General features: G+C 37.7%; 1 protein-coding gene across 3 annotated transcripts in view; it reads right to left on the bottom strand.

The window, feature by feature from the left end:
* LOC122553731 (RAS guanyl-releasing protein 1-like) overlaps window positions 1-17,802 on the bottom strand; it is a 134,078-nt gene that overhangs the window by 95,913 nt on the left and 20,363 nt on the right. For all 3 annotated transcript variants that reach the window (XM_087990021.1, XM_043697995.2, XM_043697994.2), the window contains exon 2: window positions 9,459-9,637. In XM_087990021.1, coding sequence (XP_087846147.1) covers window positions 9,459-9,531 — 73 coding nt within the window. In that variant the 5' untranslated portion in view covers window positions 9,532-9,637. The remainder of the gene's footprint in view (window positions 1-9,458; window positions 9,638-17,802) is intronic.

Below are 17,802 nucleotides of genomic sequence, written 5' to 3'. Positions count from 1 at the left end.
TAGAGTTACAGAGATGTACAGCATGGAAAAAGACCCTTCATTCCAATTGTCCATGCTGACCAGATATCCTAAATTGATCCAGTCCCATTTGCCAGCACTTGGCTTATATCTCTCTTAAACCTTTCCAATTCATATACCTTTTAAATATTGTAACTGAAACAGCCTCCACTATCTCCTCTGGCAGCTCATTCCATACATACACCATCCTCGGCCCTTTTAAATCTTTCTCCTGTCACCTTAAATCTATGCCCACTAATTCTGGACTTCCCTACCTTGGGTAAAAGACCTTTCTTGAAGCCATTTGATTAGATTACTTACAGTGTGGAAACAGGTCCTTCGGCCCAACAAGTCCACACCAACTCGCCGAAGCGTAACCCACCCAGACCCATTCTCCTACATTTACCCCTTCACCTAACACTACGGGCAATTTGGCATGGCCAATTCACCTAAACTAGGTATTTTTGGACTGTGGAAGGAAACCGGAGCACCCGGAGGAAACCCACGCAGACACGTGGAGAATATGCAAACTCCACACAGAGAGTTGCCTGAGGTGGGAATTGAACCCGGGTCTCAGGCGCTGTGAGGCAGCAGTGCTAACCACTGTGCCACCGTGCCACCCATGGTGGCTGTATGATCATTGATAAGTTTCCTCTTTTGAATGTGAGTATGATGGGATATTTTAGAAGTGTGAATATATTCTGGACACTCCGCCTCAGTTGAGTATGAGGTTTTGGGAGAGGGTCATACTACCAGATAGGATGCTGGGACACCATTTCCTCCAAATTGATATTTTTGCTATCTTTCATTGTTAAGTTCATGTTGGTTTTGCTTCCCACAATGTGTCTTTATCCGATGTGACAATGTTTATGTAACGTAGGAAACTAGATGTAAACAACATGGTGTTGAAAGGTTCAACAGATGTTCATTACAGATAGCTACTGTACACAGACACAATATTAACAGGCACATCAGCGTCTCGACTGGCAATTGATTATGTGGCTATAGCAGAAGGGCATGCTTCTAGCACGTCATACTTCAAATGATCCTAAGTAAAAAGGTATCTGACACCTTTATGCCTGGATGTCAGGTACAAAGATATCATGAGTTTGAATGAATATGAATATCGTGAAAGACACATTGACATATACTGGGCTAAATAGAGTCATAGAATCATAGAGAGGTACAGCATGGAAACAGATCCTTTGGCCCAACCTGTCCATGCCGACCAGATATCCCAACCCAATCTAGTCCCATCTGCTAGCACCTGGCCCATATCCCTCAAAATCCTTCCTATTCATATACCCATCCAAATGCCTCTTAAATATTGCAATTGTACTAGCCTCCACCACTTCCTCTGGCAGCTCATTCCATACCTGTACCACCCTGTGTATGAAAAAGTTGCCCCTTAGATCTCAGTAGCAGCACTGGAGGCCACAACAGCAGACCATGCTAGCCTGGCCCAGGTTTGCCACCTGGATATGTGCAGTCCCAGCCGCTTGGAGGAATGCCTAACACTGTAATAAGAAGGTCAGTGTTTTCATACACTCATCAAGGGTTATTCCACTGAATGGGCAGGTTGTGCAATGTAATAATGCAAACCATGATTTTATCTCTCCTGAGTGCTGCAAGAATCAGAATGATCCAAACAGTAGAAGCATTGAGTGATCCTTTATAATCCCACTTGTTACGGCATGGTTTCCATTGTAGGTGCATTGTACAAAACTACATGAGTTCCAGGCCAGAATCATGTTCCATGGCATCTCTTGACCCAGTTAGCCACCTTTTATCATGCTGTAATGGTTAAATACCATTGATGTAGAGGGCAGCCATGATATGAAGAAATCGTGACTACTGCCAGGATACAACAGATATTCACCCACATGATTATTTGCTGTATTCACCCAGCAGTTACACAATGAAGGAATGTAGTTCGTCTCAGTTCAGGAAATGGCAGAATTGACATGAGGCATCTGGAGGACAATGTACACACAGATAATTGCACAACGGAGAAGCCTTGAATTTATTCAAAATCCTTATGTTCACTCTCTTTGTATCTCCGTCAAAAAGGAATCATATGAAGCTATTTCTGTTTGTAAATAGAACCTCAGTGACCCCCTTTATGCATCAATGTACTGCAACTACAATATACTGCTTACATCTCTAGCAGCAGTCTAGAAGTCAAAAACACAAAAGGTTAAGAGCCACAGTCATCTTGACAGCTTTGGAAATTACAAACCTTACCATGTTTTGATGTTACAGCAGCTGACAGATTTCAGTCACGACAATAAAGCAAAGATTTCTCATATTTTAACTCTCACAGAAGATGAACTAAGAAGATTGCTCTGACAAAATAGCCATCTTAACCTCATCTTCCCTCTGTGAGCACTCAGCACCCCAGCAATTTTCTATGCTGAGTCTAAGAGCCTATCTAATTATCAATGACAGAGGATGGACTATTGGTGAGTCCTAACAAGAAGAGCCATTTGCCTCACATAACAAGAGACAGTTTATTGCATGACAGCAGCAGATAGAACTTACTAGTTAGTTAGGCATGATCTCTTAAGGCTATTATGAGCGAGAAATGACGTATCATTCACCATTAGGACCTTCAAACTAGACCTGATTCTTGATTTAAAGATATATCAAGAATGGGCAGAGCTTAATGCAACTTCAACATTTGTTCTTTACCTATATAACTGAAGCTTTAGAAATGGCTAACATTACACCAGTATCTGGAAGAAATAATCCAGTCAGTAACCAGGAAGTAATTCATACACCTTTTCAATTATTACTGGTGGTGCAGTTTAAAATAATGCTCAGCTGTGCAGAGTTAAGACAAGCTATAGGTTGGAGCATAGCAATTAAACTTTGCATTGAACTATGTATTAACCCAACTTTGTCTCTGATCAACACATTTTTACCTTTCTCACATGTTAATCGATACTTGCTGATTTTGTACTTTCATGTGACCTAACTCATTCCAGTTGAGTAGTGTGGTCATATGTTAGGCACGAGTGAGTGCAGCTAATCTATAGGTTCCTTGTCCAGAATGACAGCTGATCTTGGGAATTTTCCATTGGATTTCATATCGTACTGGAGGAATGCTGACAACTTCATCATAACCAGAGTTTTGGGTGATCTGAATTTGACTTATTACAATTTTACTGTAAAGTCCTGTTATTTTCAGGTGGGAAGGGGAGAAATAATCAACAAATCACACCCATAGTTTAATGGTTGCTAACGGTAGAATCACGACTTTAGAAATGTTATTATTTAAGCTTGAAGAAATTGCAACTTCAAACAAAACTAAGCATAAAGCACAAGCTTTCTTATTTTTGAACAAGAAAGTAGGATTGTTAGCTTATCTTTGATAATTTAAACAATATGATTCAAGGTCATGCAAAACTTCTATTGACATTTATAGCAGATTCCTGCTGGAGCATTTCTTGTTGTGGTGTAATTATGAATTATGTTTTTATCAGTTTAACAATGTAAATAATGTAATTAATATGGTTATGGTTCTTTTCGAAAAGAAAAGACTTTCAGATATACAGTACTTTGATGAATCTCCAGAATTCTCAATTCATACCGGCAATGGTTGCATTGTTGTTTTAAGCTGAACAGAGCTGCATGCTTTTATATATAATATAATTTAGTTTTTTTAATATTCCGACTTGATTTTAAAAGAGCTGACTAAGAATTATTTTCATTAGAAAGAACTAACTGGTAATTAAAAACGCAAGATATTGAAGCACTGGAAAGGATTTACGAAAAGGATTTACAAAGATGCTATGAGATCTGAAAGAATGCAGCTATCAGTAAGCTTTGAGCAGTAAACCAACTGGGATTTGTCTATGGAAAAGAAGACAAACTAATTTAAGGATTGATAATACATCCAGATGCAAGATGAGAAGATTGCTTGCTTAAAAAAAGAGTTGTCTTAATCTAGAATGTCTTGCAAGAGTGATGGAATTAGATGCAATAATAATAATAAGAACTTGACAAAAAATTGAAGGGTAAACATTTTCAGGATTATGAGGAATCAGCACCAATGTGAGTGGTCTCCTATGCTGCATCATTCTCTGAATTGCTATGATTACAGCAGAAGCAACTTTTAGAAAAATGAAATCCAGAATCCCAGTTTTATTTACTAAAAGAATGAAATCACAAGATATCATGGCTTAAAACAGAAGAATTTTTATGATACTACACAAAAGACAAACAATACAAACTCTAAATACTATCCTACAGAGGCAATAGTGATGCCAATCTTACAATCGTCTATTCACTCCATGTGACAACAAGAATTGGCTAAAGTATCAGATATTGTAAACGCAATGGACCCCAACAACATTCTGGCAATAGGATTGAAGGCATGTGCTCCAAACTGTTCCAGTACAGCAACAACACTAGTATCCACTCAACAGTTTGGAACATTTCCTAGATATTTCCTGTACACAAAAAGCAGAACAAATATGACCTGATTAATTGCCAGGAGAAAGTGAGGACTGCAGATGCTGGAGACTAGAGTTGACAGCATGGTGCTGGAAAAGCACAGCAGGTCGGGCAGCATCCGAGGAGTAGGAGAGTCTATGATTCGGGCAAAAGTCCTTCATCAGGAAAGGCTTTTGATGAAGGGCATTTGCCCGAAATGTTGACTCTCCTGCTCCTCGGATGCTGCCTGACCTGCTGTGCTTTTCCAGCACCACGCTCTCTGATCAATTAGTCTACCTTCACTCATCAGTAAAGTGATGGAAGGTATATCAAACAGTGCTATGAAGCAGAACTTGTTTAGCAGCAGCCTGCTCTTTTAATGCTCAGTTTGAGTTCTGCGAGGGTCACTCAGCTCCTGGCCTCATGACAGCCTTGGTTCAAACATGGACAAAACAGCTGACTTCCAGAGGTAAGGTGAGAGCAACTGCCCTTGACATTAAGGCTGTATTTGATCAAATGTCGCACCAAGGAACCCTAGCAAAACTGGATTCAATGGGAAAACTCCCCACTGATTGGGGTCGTAGCTGGCACATTGGAAGATAACTGTGGTTGTTGGAAGCCAGTCATCTCACCTCAAGGACATTTCTGCAAGAGTTCTTCAGGGTAGTGTCCTAGGCCCAACATCTTCAGCTGCTTCATCAATAACTTTCCCTCCATCATAAGGTCAGAAGTGAGGATTTTTGCTGATGACTGTGCAATGTTTAATACAATTTGTGACACCTCTGACACTGAAGCAGTCCATGTCCAAATGCACAACATGTGGACAATGTGTATGCTTAGACTGTCAAGTGGCAAGTGACATTCACATCATAAAAATGCCAAGCAACGACCATTCCTAATAAGGGATAATTTAACTATCACTGCTTAACATTCAGTGGCATTGAATCCTCTACGATCAAATCGTAGGGTTATCATTGATCAGAAACTGAAGCGAATCTGCTTTCTAAGTGCTGTTGCTGCAAGAGCAGGTCAGAGCTGTGAATCCTGCACCTAGTAACTCCCCCTTGACTCCCAATAATGTACAAGGCACAAATCAGGAGGTGCCAGGATGAGTGCAACTCCAACAACACTCAAGGAGCTTGACATGATCCAGGACAAAGCAATTCACTTCACTGATGTCATATCTACAAACTTGCTTCAGTGTCATTTGTTCAAAATCCTGGAACTCCCTCTGTGGCTTTACCTACAGCAAATGGATTGTAGTGGTTCAATAAAACAGCATACCACCACCTTCTCAAGGGCCTCTCAGAATAGGTAGTAATTTTGGCCTAGCCAGTGTCACACACATGCCATGAATGAAGATGAAATAAAACCTATGCTCTAAAACCTGGAATAAACAGAAGTTAAACATGAATTAACGGTGAATTATGGTCAATTATAAACTATAAATTACACACTAAATGGGAAATGTAACTATGTCAGATCTTACAAATGATCAGAGGTCCACAAAGCAAATATATAATTTGTTCAGTCACAATTTCTTCAAACTCTGTCTTCCTTGTGAGGAATCACAGTGGCATGGTGGCTCAGTGATTAGCACTGCTGCCTCACAGCACCAGTGATCTGGATTCAATTACGCCCTTGGGCGATTGTCTGTGTGGAGTTTTCATGTTCTCCCTGTGTCTATGTGTGTTTCCTCCCATAGTCCAAAGGTGCTCAGGTTAGGTAGATTGGCCACAGTGCCCATTGATGTGCAGGCTATGTGCATTAGCCATGATAAATGTGAGGTTGTGTGGATGGGTTGAGTCTTGGTGGGATGCTCCTCGGATGGCTTGTGTTGATTCAATGGGCCAAATGGCCTGCTTCCACACTGTACGGATTCTATGTTTCTGTGAATTAAGTTATTTTTCCACAGTGGAGCCTGGTTTCAAGACAACAACAGCACACAACCAACTTAGCTTCCATGGGAATGATCTCTACCACAAATGGCAGACATCTCTAGAACCTCAACACATCTTGGATGGTGTACATCCATCAATGTTATTTTCAAGTAACAGAATCAGCTACACCAACTTAGTCTCAGTTTCTTACTGTTGACTCTGTCTTCTTCAGCTTACTTGGACTGCACCAGAGGACTCATCACTTGCTATGACCAAGCTTGGATGGCTTACATATTCTCAACCAGTTTCAATCTGTCTGGAAGTTTTGGTTTCCAAATCTAAATTTCAGTTTTTTTTCTTAGATGCATGGGAGGTTATGTTCCCTTCTCTGTTTGTCTTTTCAATTTCTGTTTTCATTTCAGGTCTGTCTCAAGACTTACAAAATTTGAAAGCACAGATTCTATCACAGATCATAGAAGATGATATCTGGACGAAGTGTTAAAACTAATGAAGGAACTCAGTTCGGTATATCCATAGAAATTGATACAATTTGTGAGTTAACCCAAAGAAGGGATTATAAATTTAAAATATTGACTAATGGATTGAATAAACAATAGCATTTACATAGAGAACCACAGAATGTGGAGCTAGTTGCCATTTAGAAAGTTGCATGCAGTCACAATTGGTATATTTAAAGCAAGAATTGATGCAAAGGAGGGAAGAAGAGAATAGTGTAATATGAAGTTAAAGTGAGGACGGATAACTAAATGGGATGAGGTCCATGTGAAGCATGAACACTAGTTGGGTTGAATTTTTGGATGGAATTTAATCCTGTCTTCCAAGGTGAGTTTGGATGCCACAATGGTGGAAGGAGGAAGAGGAGGGCAAGTGGGCAATTGAAGAGTGCCATCCTATTGAAAGTGATAATAGCTACATAACATAGCATTTGATATTCCCTGTGCTTTGCAGTCTCTTTCGCCAAAGCCAAATTTTCCTCTTTGAACAAGTCCATACCAAGGGAAATCAAAGGATTTTTGAGAACTTGTAACATATGATGGTGTAACCAGCCTATTGTAGTTGAAGGAGAGGCAATAGCCATAGTTGGCCAAAATAGTTTGGCAGTAACCTGCCGATTACATAAACAGAGAGGGATATTGGAGAAGGATGGCTTCTCCAAAAATTGTAAACATCATAAACAGAAATAATTTTAGTGTAGAGAAAGCAATCTAGGTGACAGTGGTTCCTGACAATCTGATGTGAAGCAGTATGTATGTAATTGACAAAGCACAACTATAAACCTACTATACATCAATGTTACATCCTGAGGATGCTTGAAAAAAGGCATTGAAATGTGTTGGCTTCGAAAAAGTAATTCACAACTGATATTGTTATTGTATGAAGGGTATTACAACCTGATACTAACCAGCAACTTGAACATGATGGCTATTTCAGAAATTTGATTTTGTTTCACATATGCTGACGGTCTATGAAATAGTCTCGACACATTAGAAAGATGATGAATATAACTTGTATTAACATTCAAGCAGTACAAGGAAATAACTTATGTTATATAGTTAAGATACTGGTAACATCTTGCATACATGTACATGAATCTATCAAACCATGAAATAATTTAAAATGCAAGGTATTTTCAGTGTTTTTTTAAAACTTTCCATTAAACTGAGAGGTTTATAATAAAGATTGAATAAAGGATCAATATTCTTTAACTTTATTTGCACAGCAAAATATATGTACCAAGATTGATATAGATGAGAGGCTTGAAATAAGATAATTCAGTAACAGCAAGATCTTGTAATCTTTTTCTTGGCAGAGCAGTAGCGCAAATGTTAACGGTTTACAGACACAAAATCGGTATTGGATTGTTTCCAAACCCTGGTTGTGTAATCCAAACTCCGCACTAGAAGTTGACACCTTCTGCTTCATCTAACCATTGAGACTGGAGGTATTATTCAGAGACAACGAGACAAGGTTTTCATATAAAAGAATATTTAAATAAGATAGAATACATACAACTCATCATGTGATTTTCAGGTACAATTAAACTCGTCAACAAAGTCTGGAACAATTAATACTATCCTGTGTAGTGTTCTTATAAAAGATTTGAGGCTTAATGGCCATCATTGAGGCTAGTGGAAATAAACTGCTTTACAATGCCCTGCAGAAAATCTATGGACAAGATGTTTGATAATTACTTATGCGTGTATTTTTCCGCGGCTAATCTATTTAAGGCTAGCCCATTATTAACAGTGACAGGAAGCTGATTGAGTTGACAGACCTCTGCAAAATGAATGTGAAAGATGAACTCTGCAAGTTAGTCAAAGAGAATACTGTATTTCCTCAGACTCGTGGCACACACCAGCTTCAGTCTGGTCAACCTTATTCTCTCATCCAGGTATTTACAAAGGTGAAGGAAGATACATGTGGATTTATTTTCTGAGCAGTACCAGTTCGTATTACTTTCCTCAGAAATAAAGATGAATTTTGTCACTGCACAATGCATTCACAGGTCTCAAGCAACATAAATTGTTTGAGTCTCATGAGCTGTCAATTACAACCCTGCATATCGAAAATAATTTATTAAAACGTGATAGCACAGAAGGAATATTGATAATAAACCTTTTTTACTGCAATCTTTGAATAAGGTGAAATAATTATGTTCTGGTTTTAAAGATGTATTTTTAAGCATTCTAGTTGTTCCTATTGTTTAGAATTAAAAAAACATTTTCACCATGCATCCATGCAGTTAAGTATTTTGCCCACTAACGTATTTTTTAAAACTCCCCATATTATGCAGTCATTCTGTGTTAACTAGATGTGATAATTCCAGGTCTTCTACAATTAAAATTGTGTCTTAAAATTACATTATGGCATTTTATAATCACTATGCAGCTGTTCTGTCAAAATTGTTAAACATTTTGTGATGGGTAGCATATTCAGAAAACTGAGACGAAACCTGTCAAAATCACAAAGTAAAAACATGCTTATTTAAATGTGTAACTCAGCAAAATGATGAAACAATTGTTAAATGAAAAATAGCTGCTATAGCTGTTATTGAGGGAAAAGACCTACCGTGAGGTTCCAATCTACAACAATGTACTCTACAGTAAGGAAAGAAAATCTTACCAAAGGACTGAATGCAGGTCTCAATTAGGTCGTCCAGGCTAGCCCCTTTAGCTAGATGTCCCAGGGACATCATTACGCTCACCCGAGTGACCTGAGCAAGGTTTAGGCCAGATATGCTGTAGTTTCTCTGCCTAGGAACAGTGGCAACTTCAAGGTTTGTGCATTCTTGTTGGGATTTCCTGGAAGATGAAACAGCAGTTGGAGAAGTGTCAGATTGCTCAGCTGAATCTCACATGAGTATACCATCAGGGCACAGCACAGAGTATTAAAGCAAAACCCCCTCGAGGTGGACTGGTAGGAGCCATCATCCATTGGCAACTGAAGCAAATAACACACATTGTGGAGGCAGCATTTCATATGCAAATACAACCTCTTTGGAAAAAAAGTTCACTGTAGCCTGTGAACACAGGCATGTTGTTTCAAACCAAATGGCCATGGAAAAGATAGAATGATATGTCTCACACCCACAATGCACATGATTATATAGAAGAGACCCTTATTTACTGTATAATTACATTAATTACTTGCAGAATTTACTATCTAAAAAACATATATTTTTGATGTAAATGATTCATGGCATGGAACTGATTTTTACAATTCAGCTAAATTATAAAGTTTTCTTTGTTAGCTGGAATTTAATATTCCTACAGAATGTACAAGAGAGACAGTGTCCAATGCCACTTTTAAAAATTAACAGATGTTAATTTAAATTTTTTTTAAATACATATGTAATTTGTATAAATGATTTTATATGCATTGTACATTTTAAGATGCAGAACTGGAATTGCTGATTTAAAGGAATTCACAATATATAGTTTACAACAACGTTTTTTGGAAATCTTTATTTATTAAGTGTTCAAATTCACGTTAAAGGTTCTAAATTGATATTCCGATATTTTGACCAGTGTTTAAGATGCAAAATTTACATAATACCTTTGATATGTTAGGTAGTACATGTTTGTAAATCCTAGATTTAAATGTGGACATTGACAATATTAGCTGAGAATTCTTTCATAACCAACACAATCTTTCATCATTGTAATACAGGAGAATTTGAGTATATATAAAGCTGTGTACCATATATAATTATAGAGAGTCTTGGTGAGATCACACCCGGAGTGCTGTGTGCAGTTTTGATTGTCTTACTTAACGAAAGATATACTTTGCATAGAGGGAGTACAACAAAGGTTTAACAAGTAATTCCTGGGATAAAGGAATTGTGCTATGAGAAACAATTTAACAGACTGAGCCTCTTTTCTCTGGGGTTTAATAGATTGAGAGGTGTACTCATTCAAACATACAAAATTCTAACAAGGATCAGCAAGATAGATATAAAAAGGATATTTCCCCTGGCTGGGGATAGAGAATGATGGGTCACAGATTTAGAATAAAGAGCAGTGCATTTAAGATTGAGATAAAGAGGAAATTCTTTACTTATAGGGTGATAAATTGTTTGAATTTTCTGCTCCATCAGGCTGCAGAGGCTCAATCATTGACTATATTCAGGACTAAGAACTCTAATCAGCTTTCTACATACTAAAGCCATGAAGGGATACGGGTATAGCGCAGGAAAATAATGTTGCATTCGAAGATCAGCCAGGATCTCATTGAATGGTGGAACAGGCTCAAAGAGCTGAAAGGCCAACCCATGCTCCTATTTCTTCAGTTCAAATGTTCATATATTTATGACATGAATAAGTAATGAGTACTGAACTAAATTTTCCATGTCAAGCAGTAGACATTTGCCCATGTATTCGTGCTTCTAGTGATGCTATGCAGACTTATCTCAATTCCATGAAGTTAGCGGTACCATAGACCTATCTTTGTGAACCATGGCAGAATCAAGGTAGTCTAGCAATGCCATGCAGACAAATTTCTCCCTCAAAAGTTTTCAGGTACTTTGGGAGCTGTATGTTACTTGGGAAAGTCAACATTTCTACAAGTAGTCATGGCTCCATGAGAAATCATTGACATCAATAGAATTAAATATTGTGCAGGGCATATAATGAATGGCAGACGCAATATCCCTCATGTTGCATTCCTACCGAAGTCAAATTTCAACCCCTTTAAATTTGCTAAATACCAAATTTATAGTCAGATGCACCCTCTAACAACTGAAGCATTTTCCCTGGAATGTTGGAGGCTGAGGGGTGACCTTATAGAGGTTTATAAAATCTTGAGGGGTATGGATAGGGTAAATAGACAAGGTCTTTTCCCTGAGGTGGGGGAGTCCAGAACTAGAGGGCACAGGTTTAGGGTGAGAGGGGCCAGATATAAAAGAGACCTAAGGGACAACTTACTCACGCAAAGTCTGGTGCATGTATGGAATGAGCTGCCAGAGGAAGTGGTGGAGGCTGGTACAATTACAACATTTAAAAGGCATCTGGATGGGTGTGAATGGGAAGGGTTTACAGGTATATGGGCCAAGTGCTGGCAAATGAGACTAGATTAATTTAGGATATCTAGTCAGCATGGATGAATTGGACCAAAGGGTCTGTTTGCGTGCTGTACATCTCTATGAACCTATATAGAGGCACATCAAAGAACAGACATATTTGCATCTCTTGATTAGTTACCTGTTTTAAAAATGGGCAGCTAATACTTAGTGCATATAGCTATAGCTTTAAAACTAATGATAAAGTGTACCAAAATCAAGAAATGTCATTTTATTAGCCCTTTTACCTTTATTTGTGCTCAGCATTGGAATTAATATTTAGAATAATAAGATTTTGAACAACAGAGCTCCCTGAACTGTGGGTCACAACCTCTAGTGAAATGGCAAGACAAGATATTGGGGTTGTGACTTCAGAGGTAACAACGATTGCCTTAGAGCTTGAACTGGTTTCTGACAACTGCAAATCGCGTTTAAATCCTTGCTTTCTTGTTGAAGGGTGTAAACTAGTACACTGCTCATAGGCCCAATAGCTGCTGCATAAAAAGCCCACAAAAGATCGTTTTTATTATCTACCATCCTCGTCATCTCCTGCTTTATTATTCGCATACCCTACAAATTATTACTGTGGGGCCATATAAAGTCTGAGGCATTAAAATAGCTCACAGTGGGAAAATATTTGGGAAACACTGCTCTACAGTCTCATATCTGTACTATCCTTAAAGAAATGCGAAAAGAGATTTAAAAAAAATTAAAAACATAAAATTGATGAAAGCTCTTAGCAGGACAGGCAGCCTCTAAAGGCAGAGAAGCATAATCAATTCTGACAGTCATCATTCGTCATGAATGTTGCCTGCCCTGCTAAAACTTCCAATATGCCATGTTTTTATTTCAGACTTCTGCAACATGTTGCTTTTGTTTAAAAGTAACTAATATTACAGTTTCAACATTTCAATAACAAAAAAAAATTGTATTTATGTAACACCTGTAGCAAAATGTTGCAAAATACTTTATAGGAGCATTATCAAATAAAATTTAACATCAAAACGCATAAAGAGAAATCAAAGTAAATTACCAAAAGTTTGGTCAGGGAGTTTTAAAGGAGGTTCAAGAAAGAAAAGAGACTGAGAGTTGGAGAGGTTTGCAGAGGGAATTCCAGAGCTTAGGTCAGAGGCAACAGTGACCAATTTGTACTGTATCTTCATGTGAACTTTTTTCGCTTTGGGAAATAGTGGGCAAGTGTAATAAGGGTTAACTGGCTGATTATCAACCTGTTTGAACTGTGTCAGGAATGGTCTTTCTGTGGTGAACCAATCTTGGAACTGGAATTTAAGTCACAGGCTTCCAATGCAGAGGCAGGGATGCTCCCTATGCACAAGAACTTCACAGCTACTCCAACAGCTGGTTGCCAGCAACACCTACCCTAATGGCACACTGTCTTTCTCTCCCATTAGAAAGTAAAGATGCTGTTACCAGGTAGAACATTTTTTGTCAAACATCGTTATTAACCATCTCCATGAGGTTTGCAGTTATGTAATGGTTGAGCGGTTAGCATCAGAGAGGCTGATGAAGCCAGAAATAGATATGCAGGCACTTGGAATCTTGTGGATGAGAGGAGATTTCAGAGATGGGAATGTCGTGGGTTAATTTGTGTGCATGATTTTCAACAACAGCCTTCATTTCTCAAAACTGACTTCAGTCTGGCTGGGCAAGGCCACATGCAAGCCAATGATGGTGGATGAGCCCAGCCTACTTGCAGCAGAAAGACTAATGGTTTGCATTTCTAAGTTGGCCTTTTGTAATCATGGGATGATGGGGATTGGGTGCATGGGTAGATGGGATAGGGGGTAAAGGACATTGTCCTCAAAGGCAGTAGTTCATCCATTATTGCTGAAACTAGGGTTCCCAATTTGGACTGGACCTACTGCTGCAGATATCATCACATGACTGTCTGTCCTACAACTCCAACAGCTGGTTGCCAACAAGATCTATCCGAATGACACATTGTCTATCTCACCAATTAGAAAGTGAAGAAGCTGTTACCAGATAGAATGTATTTTTGGTCAGACAAACATCCTATGTAACCATATTCAAAATGTTTACATCTGAAAAAGTGAAAGCTTACAAATAAAATTGAAATAACCTTCTTATATTGAAATGGCAAACATATTTCTCCAGGATTTCTGAAAGCAGTGCCCTGGATTTAACCTGGAGCTTTGACGCCTCTAACTGAAAGTGGAACAAAGACCAGTGGTAGCACTGTAGTACACTGCAAGTGTAGAAGATTGAAGCCCGACCTGTCATCCAAAACATTTCAATAGAGAAATGTCACATTCTGTCAATGGTATAGCTTTGGGTTTCCACTTCCAAAACAATTGACCTTTTAGGCAAAAACAGAAATTGCTGGAGGAACACAGCAGATCTGACAGCATCTGTGGGGAGAAAATGTTTCATCTGTTTTTGTTTCAGATGTTTAACAACTGAATTTCTTATTTTATTTCAATGTTTTAGGCATGCTGAAACGTTCTTATTTTCTATTCTGTTAGTCAAACACCAGGGGCAGTACTGTCCTTAGACAAAAGCTTGTATTAACTGCCAGTAACATTTACATCTATGAACACGTATTCCTCAGTGTGAGGAACAGATGGTAAAGAAATATGAATACATGGAATAAGGAAGGTTGAAAACACTTTCAGGTGTACTTTGTTTCCAGACTATGTATGCTTTCATAAGCCTGGACCATGCCCCAACTTACTTAATTGCATGAGGTTCTGCAAGTTTGTTCTTGTTCTCCAAAGATGAGCAATAAACTTTCAAAGTATTTGTTTAACATGTACCATCAGTTTATAACAACTAGGTTTCAATAATAAAAGAATTTAAAAGATCCCCCTTACTTCATAACCCAGTGTGTGAAGAAAAAGCCATAACAGACAATGTTAGCTTTGATTTAGTATTTGTAAGTAACCCAGGAAATGGAAAATGTACCACTGTTGCACAATCACAGACTTATAAATGTCAGCATGATGTGGAGATCAGGAGCTTTGTGTATAACAACAGAGTTAAATTTCAAGAAATGAGTGAAAACTAAATCAAATTAATTATATAGGAGATTTAAAACTTCTCATATTTGCTTTCAAATTTTTCCTTGGCCTCATCCTTTGCTTTTCTCTTACAAACTCTTTCAACCTTTCAACCCTGAAGATATCTGCACTCACCCAGTTATGGCTTCTTGTGTATCACTGGCTTGTGGAAAACCCTGATAACAAATTAGAAGCTACTTAAAGAATAGGAAAGAAATATTCATTAGTGAGTTTTGCTATAGTTGGGGAATCATGTATTAGGCCTGGCTGCTGTGACCAGTACTATTTCTAATTTACATAAATGAACTGGATTCATAAATGTTATGAAAAATAATCATATTTGCTCTAGATCTTCAAAATTGTAGATGCCATCCAATTAGAAGAAGCAACTTATAAAATGCAGACTGAACTGGATAGGTTATGTATGTGGGCTAAACGATGCAACGTTAGATTTAATAAGCACAAGTTTAAACGGAGAAGGACACTTTTAAAATAGTTATCAGGTATTTCTTCACATGATGAGTGATCTACATGAAGAAACTTGTAGCTAAAGCAGAGAAAGTAAAAACATTGGAATTTTGTTTTAGAAATGTGCCAAAAATTAGAAGTTCTTTGGATGGATTCATTGTGCTGAACCAAATGGTCTTCCTCATCTACTATTACAGCGTAAAGTTACCAACTGCTGTGTTCTTCTAAAGGATTAGAGGATATCTATTTTTATCTATCTTTATTTTGTTCAGTCACAATCATACCAGATGCCTAGTTCATTAATCATTAAAAAAGAGCTATGTGATGCAACAGTAATTACATTTACCTCGAGTCTATCCACAGATTTGTTACTTGCAAAGCAATTGCTAATTTTATAATGTTATTCTGTGCTAGCAACCCAAGGTAAACACTTGTGTTTGTCTACATTGTTAATGCTTCCATATTTAAGGCCCAGTGGAGACAGCTTCATTAATACAACAGAAAAGTACTGTAGATGCTGTAAATCACAAATGCAAATAGAAAATGATGAAAATACTCGGCAGGTCTGCACCTACATAGAGGCATGTTTCATATCAATGAACATTCTGATGACTGGCCACTGACCTGAAACATTAAACTGTTCATTCTCTCTGTAAATGCTACCAGACCTGTTGATTATGTCCTGCATTTTCTGTCGTTAGTTTAGAAAAGATTCATTTCTGAGTGTTAATAACATAAATGCTTTTCTCATTGTTAGAATGTGGTTGACTTTGCAAAAGTGTTACGTAGTTAAAATAAAATGACTTCCATAAATCCAATGGCTTCACTCTTCACATATCTCCTAACCTGTCAAATCGACACAATTTGTTAGCTCATTTAATTAATTGGTCCAGATCCCCAAATATGTACATAGTTACATTAGCAATTTAAGAAGCAACCTCCCCCAGATCCTCGGAAAATATATGAACAGTAAAGCAAGGAACACATCACAATCTCCAAAATAACTCCTACTATCAGTTTGTAACCTTTGCTTTTTGTCAGTTTCAGTTTGGATTCAAAAATTAAAAAATGAAATTAAAGTTCTGTCGGCACCTGCACTGATGAGCTCCATTTCACTTATAGGCATTAAACATCAGGAAAGAATACAGATGGGGTTGGAAAGGAGATGGGAAAAACCCTTGGCCTAATTTTAAATGTATTGATTGAAGATACAGTTCACATTGTTTGCAGTAACATGTGAAAGAATTATTTATGATAGACTTGTGGAAAAACTGGTGCCCTCGCAAAACACCACCTGTTAGTTAAGGTATAGATTTGAAGAATACACTGTGGACATCATTTACGTCAATTCCAGAGAAAATGAAACTACCAAACAAGTTTAGCAAGATGTTTTATAATGAAGGCTGAACTCTGATTACAACACTGAAATAGTATGTAAATTAGCAAAGTCAACCACATACTAACAATGAGAAAAGCATTGATCTTATTAACACTCAGAAATGAATTTGTTTTAAACTAAAGACAGAAAATGCTGGACATAATCAACAGGTCTGGTAGCATTTGCGGAGAGAATAAATGAGTTAATGTTTCAGGTCAGTGGCCAATCATTAGAATGTTCATTGATATGAAACATGCCTCTATATAAGTTTAAGAACATAATTCATATCAAACAGTACTTCCTAATGTTGAGTGACCCCAAGAATAAACATTGATTTTAAGGTTCAGAAGTTTAAATTGGTGAAAATATAAAGTTTTCAAATATCAGCAGGTTGTGAAAACTCAGTTACGGAGCCGCCACTTGCAGGAATACTTTATACTATTAAAGGTAGAGTTACTTTAAAAATGTTTTAATCTCAAGCAACTGAGGTTATAAGGCTGAAACAGTATTTAAAAATAAGTCCAGTTGTGTAGTCTGCAAATCACTGTACCTCCAAATCCACAATTGTTCTATCTCAAAATGGGAAAACTCCCACGAGTCTCTCTTTTGAGGTAAGGGGATTGGGGACAAGTCATTTGCAGTTCAGGCTCCTTTAAAATCAATGTAAATTCCACATCCCTAAAAAACTATTCTAATAATTCTGAATATGGCAAATTGTCTGATTTGAGTTTAGCCTCTCAGCATAACTCTCTATGTCAGCCTTTCAGGTATGCAGTGGATTAAAATAGTAAACAACATAAAATTCTTTGCAGCATTTGCATTTTCTGAACCATTAAATTATCAAGATACACAGAATGCCCGTCCTAAAAAAGCTGCTGACACTAGCACAATTGCAAAATTCAAAATTGAAATTGATCCATTTTTGTTGGGCAAGGGTGTTAAGAGTTATGGAACCAAGGAGATGTAGTTTTTATCATGATACAGTGAAACCATGGTTTAATAAATAGGCTTGATGGGCAAAATGGC

The sequence above is a fragment of the Chiloscyllium plagiosum genome, unplaced genomic scaffold, assembly GCF_037043375.1.
Source record: "Chiloscyllium plagiosum isolate Xiang-an unplaced genomic scaffold, Cpla_swu_hap1 HiC_scaffold_8, whole genome shotgun sequence".
Lineage (NCBI taxonomy): Eukaryota > Metazoa > Chordata > Chondrichthyes > Orectolobiformes > Hemiscylliidae > Chiloscyllium > Chiloscyllium plagiosum.
Note: the sequence above shows the minus strand (reverse complement) of the source record. Positions and strands in the feature narration are given on the sequence as shown.